At 37.4% G+C, this 17,429-nt stretch overlaps 1 protein-coding gene across 12 annotated transcripts in view; it reads right to left on the bottom strand.

Annotated features, from left to right (window-relative positions):
- The window catches only part of WAPL (WAPL cohesin release factor), an 85,942-nt gene that overhangs the window by 17,271 nt on the left and 51,242 nt on the right, over nucleotides 1-17,429 (bottom strand). For 10 of the 12 annotated variants that reach the window (XR_006739571.1, XM_045570704.1, XM_045570701.1 and 7 more), the window contains 7 exons: nucleotides 17,159-17,295; nucleotides 15,034-15,145; nucleotides 11,397-11,624; nucleotides 5,883-5,994; nucleotides 5,454-5,551; nucleotides 4,002-4,078; nucleotides 346-521 (listed from right to left, as the gene is read on the bottom strand). Coding sequence is in view for 11 of the 12 variants with exons in the window: in XM_045570704.1 (XP_045426660.1) it covers nucleotides 346-521; nucleotides 4,002-4,078; nucleotides 5,454-5,551; nucleotides 5,883-5,994; nucleotides 11,397-11,624; nucleotides 15,034-15,145; nucleotides 17,159-17,295 (940 nt within the window). In the remaining variant the exon portion in view is untranslated. The remainder of the gene's footprint in view (nucleotides 1-345; nucleotides 522-4,001; nucleotides 4,079-5,453; nucleotides 5,552-5,882; nucleotides 5,995-11,396; nucleotides 11,625-15,033; nucleotides 15,146-17,158; nucleotides 17,296-17,429) is intronic. The other 2 variants (XM_045570706.1, XM_045570705.1) reach the window with 2 other exon arrangements.

Below are 17,429 nucleotides of genomic sequence, written 5' to 3'. Positions count from 1 at the left end.
TTCTTCATGATACCAACAACCAATATACACTAACAAGAATATGAAAAGTTAGAAATGTATAGTTGTTTTTTTTTGTGGTTTTTTTTTTGTTTGTCTTTTTTTAACACATTAACTGTGCTGACCATCACTCCATCACAAATGCTGAAGAAGTCATTAACTGTAATATTTCCAAGCCAAGATACCAGGCTTGTTCTAAAATGACCAACTCCTAAAGGCAGTCAAATCTACTAGTATACATGAATCAGTGAATTACATGATGGCAATTTAAAAAATCACTATCTCAAGAAAAGAAACAAGGGTGTAAACAGCCTTCCAGGGAGAATCCATGTAACACACGTCGCTCACCATTGTCGTTCGTTAAATTGAGCAGCACCCCGATAATGGCCCGCATGCAGTCTTCCACTGCTTTGCCCACGTGGTTAGTGACATTCTGCTGAGGCAGAGGCTTGCTATCAGGCAAGCATATACTGTTCTCAGCACGGTTATACTGCTGAATCAATTCTTCACAATGTTGCAATGCTCTTAAGAGAAAACAAAATGTAGATTTACTCTAAACAAAAATAATTAAATTTAAAACTTCTTACTTGGGCCTTAATGTTTCAAAATCTGTCATATGCTGTCATATTAACTTACTTTCCTATCCCTATGTTATACTGTATTAGCCTAGTAAATTATGTAATAAGTATGTATGGTATTCCAATGGTATCGCAATAGCTGCTACATTTGATTTATTTTGGGAAAAATCGAGAATTTAAATTTTTTTAGGCCAAGTTAAATTATGAATTCTATACAGAAGTTTTTATCTCTATTACTTAACAGTTGTCCCCCATTTTACCATTCTCTCCAACAGAAATGACTACAATCCTTCTCCAAACAAGCTAAAGTTCTTCAGAGTTAACACTAGACACTTTGGAATTTCACTCAGATCTTTTTTAATGCATGTTCTTAGCAGATAGAGAACATTATTAATACTGCACAATAAAATGATCTTGTATAGATGGGTATTAAATACTTCATAAATATTACAGCAAATGACAGGTCATTTAACTGATGTGTCTCCTGGCAGAATCAAGGTATCAGCTGTACCCAAGGATTCTCAAGATGCTACTCAAAATAACAAGTACATTTAATGCTTAAGTAGGTATAATATTTATGAATACTCTCCTTAAATCACAAAGTCCGTTAAAAAAAAAGTCTATGATGAGATGATGTAAGCGGTCTGTGATGTGACATGCGTTGTATAGATCACACAAGCCCCTTGAAGAAACGGCCCTGTACCTATTCCTCCTGGGCTGCCCTTTGGTTAGGTCGGTGTTCCTCACGCCTGATTTATAACAATGTCTTCCGTAGATGTTTAGGGATGTCAGCCACAACTATTATGCTGTTAAAGTTCACTCAACTGCGTTAAGCAGTACTGAGCTAAATCAGTTTGAATTGAGAGGTGGGTGAAGAAAAGTGAGGTATATTATTTAATTTTTCAATATGTTATCCTTGCATTTATCAGGGTTTTACAGAAAAGTTTAAGAAGCCTGATGAGAGATCGTTCACAAATATCCAACTCTGTCCTCCACCCCTACTTCTAAGACATTTGACACAAAGGTCCTAAATACAACAAAAAAGCTAAAACCTGTCCTTATCAGGAGGCATGAAACATATGAGACATTTTAAAAGTAACATATTTAACTTGCAAGAAGACTCCCTTTTTAACAGAGTAAAAAAACTAGAATACATGCTTTAATGGTATCAAGTGTGACACAAAATGTACAAAATACAAGAACAATGGAGAAGAAATTTACAGATTAAGAAAATCGATTAGAAAATACTGGAAATTGAATGCTAACTGGACATATTAATATTAGGCAAATAATTTTTGGGGTATAAAAATAATGTGGCTATATTTTTAAAGAGTCCTCTTGTATATACTTAAGTACGTATGAATGAAATGATAAATTTGTGGTTTGCTTCCAGATAATCTAGAAGGGGGAATGATAGGGTTACAGCTGGAAACAAGACTGGCTAGGATTGATGATGACTCAATCTGAATGATATGTAAATCAAGGCTTATTATACTATTTTGCCTCCTTTTGTCATGTATGATATTCTCCTGAATAAGAGGTTAAAAAAAAACACAGATAAATTTGAGTCAGGTAGTAAGTGGGACTTTGCTACTATACTAAGGACTTTGAGTATATGTGCAAAATCAGTAAGGAACCACAGAGATTTGCAGTTTGAGATTACTTTTACAAAGCATATACATATATGTTTTAAAATATATATATACATACATTAAAACATATTTTCATTGACTTTAGAGAGAAGGGAGAGGGAGAGAGAGATAGAAACATCAATGAGGAGAGAGAATCATTGATCGGCCGCCTCCTGCACACCCCCTACTGGGGACCAAAACCACGGAACCCAGGAAGGTGCCCTTGTCTGGAATCAAACCTAGGACCCTTCAATCAGACGCTCGGTCCACTTAGCCAAACCAGCCAGGGCAAAAGCAGAGATGTGAGGACAGTTAACCCCTGTGGTGTTGTGCTGGACATGCTAGAATATCAGGAGTTAGGACAGAGAGAGCAGGAAGAGGCTGCTGCACTGGGTGACAGCATTAGCCTAATGTCAGGAATTAGGGCTGAGTGTGTGGGGAATGAGGGAAGAAGCTGCATACAGATCTGGGGGGAAGATAAAAACAAAAAGGAAGAGGAGGGATAGTGATGTTTATTCATAATAAAAATAAGGCTGATATTTAGTGTTTACTCTATGCCAATAATTGTTCTAGGCCAGTGGTCGGCAAACTTGTTAGTCAACAGAGCCAAATATCAACAACACAACGATTGAAATTTCTTTTGAGAACCAAATTTTTTAAACTTAAAACTTCTTTTAATGCTACTTCTTCAAAATAGACTCACCTAGACTGTGGTTATTTGTGGAAGAGCCACACTCACAGGGCCAAAGAGCCGCATGTGGCTCGAGAGCCGCAGTTTCTAGGCTTTATGGATATATACTAACTTTTTAAAAAATATATATTTTATTGATTTTTTACAGAGAGGAAGGGAGAGAGATAGAGAGCTAGAAACGTCGATGAGAGAGAACCATCAACCAGCTGCCTCTTGCACACCCCCTACCGGGGATGTGCCCGCAATCAATGTACATGCCCCCGACCGGAATCGAACCTGGGACCTTTCAGTCCGCAGACCGATGCTCTACCACTGAGCCAAACCAGTTTCGGCCATATATACTAACTTTTAAAAAAATTAATCTTATTGTTGGAAGTATTACAGATATCCCTTTTCCTCTATTGATTCCCCTTCTTCCTCTCCCCTATATTAACTCTTTTAACATATATTGTTCATAACATATATAACATACAAGGGATATTTAAAAATCATTTTTAAAGTTTAGACATATATTTTATACATACTAATATACATTTTAAATGATATAATTTAACATATAACAAGTATATTATTATTTTTATGATAACAACCTTGGGTAAGTAGATACAATTATTAGCCCCCCCATCTGAAGAACTTGTAGCAAATAAAAAGCAAGGATCCACACTCCAGTCGCTCTGGCTCCAGAATCTGCACTCCTAACTTTTCCTAGACTGTACTGCTTCTGGTACACAGAATTTGACAGATGAAGTGTTTTATGGAGGAAGATCATACAACAGTATTTTTTTTTAAGCCAATCTAAATGCTTTAAATAAAATATTTTATTTTTATTCGTGTGGCTGAAACCGGTTTGGCTCAGTGGATAGAGCATCGGCCTGTGGACTGAAAGGTCCCGGGTTCGATTCCAGTCAAGACATGTACCTTGGTTGCAGGCACATCCCCAGTAGGGGGTGTGCAGGAGACAGCTGATCGATGTTTCTCTCTCATCGATGTTTCAAACTCTCTATCCCTCTCCTTTCCTCTATGTAAAAAAAAAAAAAAAAAAAAAAAAAAAAATCAATAAAATATATATATTTTTTAAAAGTGTGATATTTCAGAAAAACTTACTTAGCTGATGAAACAATGAGTTGTGAATCTTTATATGCTATCAAGTAGCCTTGATTGTCTGGATTATGCACTGTTACCTAAAAGAAAAAATTTTAAATGATGTGTCAATCCATAACTTCAGTCATTCATATATAACACACTTATAACTAATGCTGTAAAAGACAAAGATGAGAAAATTCAGCCCTTGTCATGTAAGTAAATAACCCACATGTTCCTACTTTAAAACAATAAAGCTATCGCTTTATTACAAAGTTAAAACATTACTGTTACAATTGCTTGCTCATAATGTATTCTGTGCTCTACATTCACTGTAATGAATTACCAATGAATGTCAGAAAAGAACAGTCTCTAACTTATACAAAAACTAATCAAGTTCTTAAATGGATTCATTTAGAATTTTAAAAAAATATACAGGAGTGGACAAAAGTAGAATTATAGTTGTGAGTATACAAAATAGTTTATTCCTGTATTATTATTAGTTGCATTATTTCCATACAAACAACTGTAAACCTAGTTTTGCCCACATCTGTATATCTCTGTTTATCAAATATACTCTAGAACAGAGTACTTCAATTTTGCCAAAAAATTTTTTTAAAAAGATTTTACTAATTGATGAGAGGAACAATGATTTGTTATTCCACTTATTTATGCATTCATTGGTCAATTCTTGTATGTGCCCTGACCAGAGATCAAATCCAAAACCTTGGTGTATCAGGATGGTGCCCTAACAACTGAACTATCTGGTCAGGGCCAAAAAATTTTAACTACACTAGATTATTTCCCCACAGATGGTTCAAAAGGCACCTGGCTACTCCAATCTAATCAATACACAATCTATGCATACTGCACTTCACTGGCAGCGTAATGTCTCTGAACTGGGTTAAGTTATTCATTAAAGGCCAAGAACAAATATACTTATTATGGCACTCAGTTCAATAATACCATTCTTCAACACCAAATATTAAGAAAATTCTTATTAATTAAAAAAACAAATGAACACCTGACTGCTTTTTACTATCATTTTTCCTAAACAAGTTAACATAAAGGGTGTCCCAAAACAATGTGTACACACTTTAATAGCTGATAGTTCTATTTTGAAAATGAAATGTATTTTAACAAACACTGCCTTTATAATTATTCAAAGTGTGTGAATACAGTTTTTTGGACACCCTATATAAGTAGAATTCCACATTAAGGAATATTAACATTCGGCAATATAAACAAAACTGACATACGAGGTTTTGTATGGAGCAGCAATACACATATTTTTAAAAAACTAAACTGCTCATTTAACTTGTTCATTAACAATGGCTGCTCAAAGAATGCATCACAATTACAATTTGGACTTTTTTTAAAAAGTGAAACTCCAGGGATACATAACACGTATTTGGCAATCTCACACAGTCACAATTAAGATTAAACAATTTTCTCCAAACAGTTGTCTATACTTACACTTTCTAGAACTCGTAAACATCTCTCTGCTCCCCATAATGAGGCTACTAGTTTCTCTTCATCCTCATCTCTACTGAGATGATCCACACATTCTTTCACTAGAAGAAAAGAAATGGATGTGTACCAGTTAGCACGTCTCAGCACCTAAGTACCTGGCCCTTCACGAACATTAAAAGCCAATGAACACATGCTGTGGAAATTTTGGAACCTCTTCGGACATGAATTATTCTAAGTTTTATACTATGAGATGTTGAAATGTCTGAGACTCTAATTTATTGTAATTATTTTCTTTCCATTACTTTCAAAGCATTAATGGCATTTCCTGTGAAAGAGATTTGCAAAATCTTTTCAAGTGATGAAATTACTTTTGGAATATGTAAATAAAATATATTTTTCATCCTTTTAAATCTATGAAAATATTGATCATACCTTTATCTACAATATGATCCAGACCACCCAAAAGCCGGAGTTCTTCTTTAAACCAGTCTCCTGCGCGTTTGGAAGTAAGGGATAGTAGCGTCTCCATAGCTAAATGCCCAGTCTAAAAATCAGAAGAACCATTAATGAATCTTTACTTTTAACAAAGATTCTGCAGCAAAAATTCCAGAGGTTTTCTTTAGAAAAGTTCACTACATGCCCATAAAGTTCACTGTATTTTTTCTTTTTTCAGAAACTTTTATTGATCTGAGAAAGGGAGGAGAGAAATATCCATTGGCTGTCTCCCACATGCACCAGACCAGGGACCACACCACAACCTGGCCATGTGCTCTGACAGGAAATGGAACCAGGGCCCTTTAATGTGTGGACGATACTCGACCACTGAACCAGACTGGCCAGGGCCATGGTGTTATTTATAATGCAGCAAGTGCTTTTATAAGTAAAGCTGGAGTGATTTTAATTTTTATGAGAATAGTCATAAGCTGAAGAAATGGTTTTAACCAATGGTTTGCTTTCATGGAAGATGAATCTCATTTATCAGTTGAATAAAGTAGATACTGGTGGCCAAAACTGGTTTGGCTCAGTGGATAGAGCGTTGGTCTGTAGAGTGAAAGGTCCCAGGTTCGATTCCGGTCAAGGGCATGTACATAAGTTGTGGGCACATCCCGGTGGTGCAGGAGGCAGCTGGTGGATGTATCTCTCATCGATTTTTCGTTTTTTTTTAATATATTTTTCTTTTTCTAATATATTTTATTGATTTTTTACAGAGAGGAAGGGAGAGAGATAGAGTTAGAAACAACGAAGAGGATATACATCGATCAGCTGCCTCCTGCACCCCCACACCCCCACTGGGGATGTGCCCACAACCAAGGTACATGCCCTTGACCGGAATCGAACCTGGGACCTTCCAGTCCGCAGGCCAACGCTATATCTACTGAGCCAAACCAGTTTCGACTCATCGATGTTTCTAACTCTCTATCCTTCTCCCTTCCTCTCTGTAAAAAAATTAATAAAATATATTTAAAAAAAGAAATAGATACTGATAGTATTTCCAAGGTACAGATGCTTAAGAGTGGGAGTTTGAATTAAAGGGTGCCTGTACTTTAACTGCAAATCAATTAATACCAGATTAATTTACCACGGAGGCTAAAACAAGCAGCACTCTAAGTGTGGCTGTGTCGGTTGTTCTGAATTCTCAAAATCTTATCACTTTAAATTTTTATCCTGAGGGTAAAAAATTGTATCTTATTGCTTTGGTTTGTATTGTTCTAACTACAGTAAACTTCAGCATCTTTTCACATACTGTTTCTTCTGCAATTCTTCTTTCCTTATTTACCTGCTAGGTTGCTTATCCTTTGCTTATTGTTATAAATATTTTCTTATTAGATTTACCAGGCTTGAACTGTATACTGCAGGGTTAGCAGCTTGGATACACATTGTGTGGCCACCACGACAAAACTATGAATAATTTCAGGACCACCATGAAAGGAAGCACAGAACAGTAAGCCATATTTATAACAAGAATGACGTTTTTCTTAATCTTTATTTGCCTTTAATTATTGTTTTTCTTTTCTACTATATTTTATTCTAAAAGCATATAGCTATCTCCCACCAAAGAGCAGTAGCAGTTTGAATCTTGTTGCAATAGGAACTTCAGCATAAGAAATGGTTTCATTAGCAAAGCTAAAAAGACCTGGTTTTCTTCCCAAACCTTCTTTCCTTTGTAATTTGCAAGTTTACATTAAGTCCTCCTGAACAATTTGGAAATGAATATAAATTGGGAATTTAAAAATGCAAAAAAAACACATCTTACCATCAAATCTCAGGAGTACTGATTTAGGAGAAATCTAGAACATTTTAATCTAATCTCTAACAAAGCTGATGTTAAGGTGGAAATATAGAACTAAATTCAATGCTATAAACACACATTCATTTCCCTCCATTCCCAGTCCCTGAAAGAATAATTTAATGCGATTGGTTCCGGTATATTAAGCTCATAAGCCACATAGTGAACCTGAAGCCTAATGAGACTATTTAGGAAGAAAGGGAACAGTAATTTGATGTTAATATCACAAAAGCTGGTGAGTTTTTATGCTAAAAAAGGACTATCATTTACTTCTATTGGCATAAAAAGGATTGTGGCTATTTCCAATATATTATATGCTAGCATTTTAACACAGCCTACACAATCCAAACATTTTACTTGAAAACGGAAATAGTCCTCAGAGTTAAAGCACAGCCAAATCATTAATCAGAATATTATATTCAGCTACTGTTAGCTCTGTTATTTAAATTATACCTGAAAACATTATAAAATTAATATTTTAAATTATTTTTCCAGGGCACTGCTGGAAACCAAATCAGTTTCACTGAAAAAGAGATACTGACAGGAAGCCAGGAAGGCTGGTCAACAACCTTAATTGCTCTAACCTTTAGTTGAGATTTTGTTAGCTGAAGCAGAATCTACAAGTTTCTATTATTTCCTGCCTAAGGGCTACATGTAAATTTCTGTTTATGTTGCTTAAGATGTCTTCCCCAAAGCCTCAATAAAAGGGGATGGCAGGGCCAGAGCAGTAGTAGTTCTCCCACTAGAGTTGGACTACCGCCTGGCCCCCCAAATCGCCAAATTGAATTTCTTCAAGTCTCTTCATTTGTGTGCGGCCCTTCTCCAGAACCTGAACCCTGAATTGGAACTCTTTCTACGCAGGCCGTGAAAGAGAGTCCTATAGGGCACATCAGGAATAGCAGTATATTTCGAGGAAGAAATTAAGCAATTAATAAAACAAACAAAAATTATGCACAGGGAGACAGTAAATGTACAAAGAATATCTACTTAAGATTTAAGACAAACAGATATTAAGAGAGAAGCAAAGACATTCAAAAATTAGCAATTCTGTTCTGGTTTTAATCATGTGAGTAAACTAGTTAACACAATATAAGAAAATTATTATGCTGGTATTTACCACCCTAATAAATTCAACAAATTCAACAAACCATGGAGGAAAATCAATAAACAAGTTAATCATGTCATTTAACATCAAATATCTGGAAAGAATATTGAATAATATGGGAGATAGAACAAACACATACATGTATGCAGCAAATAAAAATTATAGGCTCAAATTTATTCTTTATTTGATTAAAAATTTGTATATATTATGAAAATATAAAAAACCAATAAAAATTACGAATACATTTTACAAGTAGTATAAAAATAGTTTGGTGAGGTAGAGGGATTTTTTATCCACTATCTGAGCATAAAACAATTCTTTGTCCAACTTTAATACATGAAAGTGCTCTTTAGTAGTACATGTCAATTTTATGTCCCGCCATTTAATGTTAACTTGCTTTTCCTATCAACCCCCACTTTATTCAAATTCCATACTCTACCTTCACAAAATAGAGCAATATCCCTAAGTCATAGCTAGCTCAACAATGTCTGAGGCAATTGCTGCAGTCTTCAGTTTACTAAGCAGTTGGGGGAAAAAAACAATATTATTTATATAGTTTTGATGTTGAAAATACCTAAAAGTCAAGTTACATATAAAGAAGTAATTTTATTTTTTCAAAATGACAAGTCGAATTATTTTCTACTAGCCTGATAATCTTGAGGAGGATTATTGATTATACAAGTAAAAGACAGATAAAAAAAAAAAAAAAACCCACAAAAACTGGAATTAACCAAAAGCAACAGGCATTTTAAACTTGGAAATATGGCCGGGACCGGTTTGGCTCAATGGATAGAGCATCGGCTTGGGGACTGAAGGGTCCCGGGTTCGATTCTGGTCAAGGGCATGTACCTTGGTTGTGGGCAGATCCCCAGTAGGGGGTGTGCAAGAGGCAGCTGATCGATGACTCTCTCTCATCGATGTTTCTAACTCTCTCTCTCCCTTCCTCTCTGTACAAAATCAATAAAATATATTAAAAATAAATAAATAAAATAAAAATAAATAAACTTGGAAATGTGTGTTGAGCATAAGTGTAGCAGTTAATGGGACACCCTGAAACTCTAGAATGAGTGAATGCTCATTGGAAATGATCTGGTGCCGAAACCGGTTTGGCTCAATGGTAGAGCGTTGGTCTGAGGTCTGAAAGGTCCCAGGTTCGATTCCGATCGGGGCATGTACATTGGTTGCGGGCACATCCCCGGTAGGGGGCGTGCAAAAGGCAGCTGATTGGTTTCCCTCTCTCATCGAAGTTTCTAGCTCTCTATCTCTCTCCCTTCCTCTCTGTAACAAATCAATTAAAATATATTTTAAAAAGAAAAAAAAGAAAAGAAAATGACCTTGCAGCTCTAGCCGGTTTGGCTCAGTGGATAGAGTGTCAGCCTGTGGATCACAGGGTCCCGGGTTCAATTCCGGTCAAAGGCACATACCTTGGTTGCAAGCTCCTCCCCGGAACTGGCCCTGGTGAGGGCTCATGCAGGAGGCAACCAAGGAATGTGTTTTTCTTACACCGATGTTTCTCTTTCTGTCTTTCCCTCTCTCTTCCACTCTCCCTAAAAATCAATGAAAAAATATCCTTGGTGAGAATTAACAACAAAATAATAAAAAATAAAAACATTAAAAAAAAGAAAAGAAAAAGAAAATGACCTTGTAAAAATCTCTGAGAAGAAAATGACCTTGTAAATCTCTTTAAAAATATATATTTTTTATTGATTTTTTAGAGAGAGGAAGAGAATTAGAAACATCGATGAGAGACAATCAATCAACCGTCTCTTGCACACATCCCACTGGGGATTTGCCCGCAAACCATGGTACATGCCCTTGACCAGAATTGAACCTGGGACCTTTCAATCCGCAGGCCGACGCTCTATCCACTGAGCCAAACTGGTTTTGGCAATCTCTGAATTCTTATTCCTAAAACCCACAGAGAATAAGTATTCAAATTCCTTATTCAAATTCCTAATAGCTTAAAAGTTATTTTTACATTAAAAAAAAAAAAAAAAAAAAAAAATCGACCCCAACTGGTGTGGCTCAGTGGTTGAGCATTGACCTATGAACTAGCAGGATAGGGTTCGATTCCAGGTCAGGACACATGTCTGGTTGCAGGCTCAGTCCCCAGTGTGGGGCATATAGGAGGCAGCCGATCCATGATTCTCTCTCATCATGGATATTTCTCTCTCTCCCCCCCCTCCCTTCCTCTCTGAAATCAATAAAAATATATTTTTTAAAAAATTGAGAAAAGAATGTGCTGGGCAATGGGAGCGGACGGGGAGAGGTCAAGGGGGAAAAAAGGAGACGACATATGTAAAATTTTAAATAAAGAATTTAAAAAGAGAAAAAAATTAGGCAAAATGCAATAAAAATTTTACTGGTAAAAAAAATATATAGTTTAGGAATTTCAGGCAGGGAACAGAACTATGCTCAGAACTATACCTTCAGAAAATCTGCTGTATTATAAACCAAGAAGCTAAATGATTTGTCCAAAGTCACACACTTGCTGTGTCCAAAAACTTTCTGGAAGTAATTTTCTTTTTATAATGGAAAGAAGAAAGGAACCCACCGTTATATTTTCTAGATCAAGATGCTTGTTGTGTACAGTTTCACAGAGCCTGCGAATTTTTTCCTTGATTTTGTTCATGTCTTTTTCATTCAGTAGCTTAGCTGAAGAAGCATCTTGTTCCAGTTCTAAAAGTCGAATCATTAGGTCTAGACTAGCTCTATCAAGATCCATGTTCAAACGATCTCTACTCAATATGTACATGAGGGCAGCTGTACAAAGGGACAGATTCTTCAATGGACAAAAAGAAAAAGAAAGTAATCAATTACTGGCAATTTCAGGAAATAAGATTATTTTGACATTTATTCACATGGTGGAACCCCCATCCATTAAAATATTCTATAGAAATGTGAATTAAATAAATAAAGTAATGCTGCATCAAGTTGTGCTTTCTGAAGACCTCCCTACACGAATGGTCCAAAGCAAGAATATAAGTGAAAGTACATATTTCTTTAGCTATTCTATATTTAATAAAAAGTTTACAGTACATTTTTCAGCTCACTTCACTATCATTCTTTATGATTAAATAAAGTCAAATTTCAACAAACAGATTTCAATAAGTAAAATCAATAATCTGTGCCCAGATGCTCAGTGGTTGATCATCAACCCAGGAACCAAAGAGGTCACTGGTTAGATTCCCGGTCAGCCAACATGCCAGGCATTTTGAGCTCAATCCTCAGTTGGAAGTCATAATGTTTCTATCTACTTCTCACCCTTCCCCCCTCTCTCTAAAATTCTATAAAAACATTTTTTTAAAGTGAATAATGTGTTTTAAAACCTGTATCAGAAATTTAGCTATGTTTTTCTGTAAAATAAATGCAACCGCATTTGTGTCAATATGTAAAACTAAAATGCCCTAATAAACACATTTAGACTCATTTCTTTGAAATAAACCAATTAGGTCTGGCTGAACCAAGTATTTAAAAATAAAATCATGTGTTCTCAAAATCATTCAAATCAGGTAGCTGGCACACTTCACTTATAATAGGTACTAAAACCTGTAAGTAATGAAAGGGATATAGTTTAGGTCAGCATTATTTCAATATATAAGATATATTGTATTACACTTATTTCAATACATAAAAACACAATTAACTATGTAAACATTTAAACTTTAAATCCCCCAAAGCAAAGAGATTTCAGACTAAGTGACTAATTAAATCCTTACACAAAAAAATTAATTTTGGATATTAGGATGACACAGTATAGGTTTTGGGAGTCCAATGCCCTCAAGAACACACAAATCAATACTTTGGTCCTCTTATCTATCTATCTATCTATCTATCTATCTATCTATCTATCTAAAACCTTAATATGCAAACAGAATGGTGAACCTGTCGCTATGATGTGCACTGACCACCAGAGGGCGTGCACAGAGCATGATGGACATTGGCCACTGAGGGATGGTGGAGCAGGTGAGCTGAGGTGCCAGACCAAAGCAGAGTGCCAGTCGCTGTCATTAAGGAGATCCTCTGGTGGTTACTGAAAATTCTTTGCTCCTGCCTGGCCCTTGCACCCACTGCCAACACTGATCTCGCTAGCACTGGCTGCCAACCTCAATTGCGGTGGCTGTCAGCCCCAATCGCCTCTGAGGGCTTCTCCATCTCCCCTTGTTCTGAAGGGCAATTGGGGCAGCAGCTGCCACTGGCACCTGCCCCAATTGCTCTGTGCTGTCAGTGGATAGGAGCAGGGCCGGTACCGTCAGCGCGTAGGAGCAGTGGTGGCAGGAGTGGGGCTGTTGGCCGATAGGGCACTAGAGGCTAGGCAGGGGTGTGGAGGATGGGCAGAGACAGTTCCTTTCAAGGTGCACAAATTTGTGCGCTGGGCCCCTAATAACTGCGTAACAAAACAAATTAACAGGTCTTTTCTCTTCCTACTCATTCTTTATCTGCTACAATTTGGTAATGGAGTTATCCTCACAGAGGGATAAGTACAATGCTTTCAGTTTCAGACTCAGAGTGTCTCCCTTATTTGCATTTGAAACATAATTTCCCTGAACAAAAATATATAATAAAGTTATCTCAAAAATACCACTATCAATAATAATTAGCAATGATTATTTTTTAATTTAAGAAATGTTAAACCTAACTTTATCACATATTTTTAAAAGGAAATGTCAAAGTCAAAATGAAAATGAGGAATTCTTTTTCACAATGAGTTATGTCCCAATTCAACATATAGACAAAATGCTTTTTTAAAAAGTTCAAAACCTTTTTTTTGTCATGCTACTGATATCAAAGATTAGTAAAATATTTTTTTCTAGCACTTTCTGGTTAGAAGAAATCAATGTTTATAGAATTAAATACATTGGAACTTGGTTTTCAAACTTAATTCGTTCCGGAAGGCTATTTTAAAAGTGATTTGTTTGAAAAATGAATCTTTATTTTTTTCATTAGAAACAAATGATTCCCTGCTTTAACCTTTCTTATATACAGTGATGGCTAATGTACTGTTTAATTTATAAATAATAGTAATTTTTTTTTTTAATCCTCACATCCGAGGATATTTTTTCATTGATTTTTACAGAGAGTGGAAGAGAGAGGGAAAGACAGAAAGAAATATCAGTGTGAGAGAACAACAACACTTGGTTGCTTCCTGCATAAGCCCTAGCAGTTCTTGCCCTTGACCGGAATCAAACCTAGGACCCTTCAGTCTTCAGGCCGATGCTTTATCCATTAAGCAAAACCGGCTTGAGCAACACTTCTTTTTTTAAATTTATTGAACCACCTTAAACGAATCACTTTTAGCATTCGGTCCAGGAATGTCTTTCAGGTCTGTATGAATCTTTGCTTGTTTATATGCTACTGCCAAAACGACTAACTGCTTTTCATTTTTCATTTTGCCAAACCAACAAATTTTTCTACTTCTTCAATTGTCTGTGATCATTGTTTCTTTCATACCTTTAACAATATTAGGAATTGTGATGGCCTTTGTTTTAAAATTGTGCTAATCATTGGTTTGATTTTGCCAGCAACAAAAGCATTCTCTCCTTTGTTGCCTGAGAGACACTTTTTGTCATTCTGTGGCAGCAGCCTGAAAGGGTTGTCAGGTTGAAAACCAAAGTTTGGTTGACAGCTGAGACATTTTTTCTGTGAACAACTTGACAGAGAACTGAATTGTTTGAGATGGGGTATCCAGTATGCTATGATAATGTTTTATTTTTGTTAATCTTCACCGGAGGATATTTTCCCCCCATTAATTCTTGGGGGGAGGGGAGGGGAGGAGAGGGAGAGAAGGAGAAAGGGAGAGAGAAACATCAATGTGAAAGAGACATCCATTGGTAGCCTCCTACAGGCATCTGGGTCTCAGGATCTGGCCTGCAACCAAGGTACATGCCCCTGACCAGAATAGAGTCTGCGACCCTCCAGTGTTGGTAGGCCAATGCTCTAACCACTGAGCAAAACAGGCGAGGGCTTGAATAAGTGTAAACAGTACAAACTGACCAGAGGAAAAAATGTCCTGAGAAAATAATCTTAAATGATTAAGCAAAAACTTCTAGCATGAAACTCTATATTTAGCAAATAAAACTCAACCCATTTAGGAAATATTTATATCTGAATATACATAAATATATTTGTCAATAACTAAACAGGCTAGAATTTTTAAATAATGCTTCTTAAACCCAGAAACTTAAAAATACCTGATGGTGCTGGGAATCATCCAAGGTTTTAAAGACCATTGCTACCATTCCATGTGCTCTCAGGTGCATTCGAAAACTGGGCATGGCACATTTAGTAGCCAAGCTAATAACACTAGAAGAAAATAGACTAGTTAGGGAGACTAAAAATAGCTAGTGCATTACTATTTTGTTTGCACAGTACCAAAACAAGGGCATGGGGTGAGATGTCAAAGCGTACAGATCACAATATAAAAAGCATGGGCAAACCAAATTATTAAAGATTTACTAATACATATGTGATTAGATATGTTATATTAAACTATATAAATAACAAATGATCATCCTTACTTCTTACAGTACTTACTACCATGAAAAGCAAAAAGTTTTAGCTACTTTTGATAATGCCTCTAATACATGAATTTTATATTTGATTGAATATATTCTCATTGACTGGATAATTAATCAAATCAAAATATTCAATCCTATATAATAAAAGCATAGTATGCAAATTGTCCCCTCAGCTGGGAGGTATCTGGGAGTTCGACCAGGGGGCGAGGCCGGCCAGAAGAAGGGAGTAACTGGCCGGCAGCCAGCAGCTGCTAGGTACCCTACCAGTCTATACAAATGAAAGGTGGGCCTCTAGTCTATACAAATAAAAGGGTAATATGCTAACTAGATTGGATAGACCAGACGTCTTCCAAACATCATTTCAGAGGTCCTTCCTGACAAAGCCAGGTCCTGGGCAAAGCTGCCCAGGGTCCTGGGTGCCTGTGGCTGGCCCCGGTGAAGCCACCTGGAGGTCCGGTGCCGCAGGCGTCGGGAGAGGGGGCTGCACAGTCTCGCCCCTTCATGGAGTCAGTAGCATGGGCCCGGTCCTGGCACCATGCCTCCGCAGAGGTGTGTGCCGGGGGAAAAGGGGGGGGGGGGCTTAGAGGGGGGCCGGGAGGGAAGGGTGTGTGACCGTGGTTCCTCAACCTCCCACAGCCCCTCCCCCAACCAGCCTGGTTCCGGATCAGGCCTCCCCACCAGTGGGCGGGGTCAGTGCTTAGAAGCCACACGCCCTCGCATCCCTGCACCTCAACCAGAAGCCGGGCTCATGGCTGGTGAGCACAGCAGAGGTGATGTGAGCCTCTCCTGCCTCTGAGGCAGGTGGGCAGTAAGAAGCAAGGGGCCCTGGACTGCGAAAGCCCCGGACTGTGAGAGGGATGTTGGAGTTCCAGCTTAGGCCCAAACCCTGGGAAGTCTTGCATGGTGAGAGGACACAGGCCAGGCTGAGCCCTGTGCACTGGGCCTCTAGTATATACATATATACACACATATATACACACATATACACACATATACACACATATACATACATACATATATACACATATACATACATACATATATACACATACACACACAGATATATTGTATATATATATAAAAGCCTAAGTGACCACTCAAGTCGCTATGACATGCACTGACCACCAGGGGACAGATGCCTAATGCAGGAGCTGTTCCCTGGTGGTCAGTGCACTCCCACAGTGGGAGTGCCACTCAGCTGACTGACGGGTGCCAGACACTGGGCTCACGGCTGGCAAGGGCAGCTGCGGTGGCGCAAGCCTCTCCCGCCTCCACAGCAATGCTACCAAGCAGTGGCAGGTGCAGTGGGAATGGTGTGGCACCTGGCCCAGGCTCGGTCCTGCCATTTCTTGCACTACTACATCGCCCGAGGGGTCCTGGATTACGAGAGGATACAGGCCAGGTTGAGGGACCCCAACAGTGCATGAATCCGTGCACTGGGCCTCTAGTATAGTATGCAGACTATCCAAATTAAAAGATGCTTGAATTTATCAAATTTTCTACTTGCACATTTAAAACATTGGGCTGTAAAAGAACGTAGGGCTTCTTTGGCATAACACTTTCAAGAATCTGGAAATTGAAGTCTAGATTATGCTAAAAATATATAAACATCCAACTTTCCTTCCTCTATAGAATAAAATCCCTTATAAGAAACCAATCACATTTTAACATTATCATCACTGACTATAAACTATATCCATGATAACAAGATCACAAATGTTTAGCTCCATCCATTTGAAAAACTTTAATGGGCTATGTAGCATGTATACAATTTTCAAAAGTAAAAGAAAGAGCTTACCTAAGGCAACGTGTGTTTAGAGGCTGAGTGCTCTTTAAGCCACTTAACAAATACTCTATGTCATCAGTGAACTCTTGATTTTCACCAAATTCCACCACATCATTGAAGTGCTTCACGTGCTGAACAACTGTATATAACTGCCAAGAAAATAAGTCCAACTCTTTTGTAACTGTGAATTGGTATATTTAGTTAAATGTAAAGGCTTGCTGCACTGACAGTTGCTTTTAAAACACTGGTAGTACTAGGACAAGGTAAGTTCATGACTCAGCTG

Source organism: Pipistrellus kuhlii, unplaced genomic scaffold (genome assembly GCF_014108245.1).
Source record: "Pipistrellus kuhlii isolate mPipKuh1 unplaced genomic scaffold, mPipKuh1.p scaffold_m20_p_35, whole genome shotgun sequence".
NCBI lineage: Eukaryota > Metazoa > Chordata > Mammalia > Chiroptera > Vespertilionidae > Pipistrellus > Pipistrellus kuhlii.
Note: the sequence above shows the minus strand (reverse complement) of the source record. Positions and strands in the feature narration are given on the sequence as shown.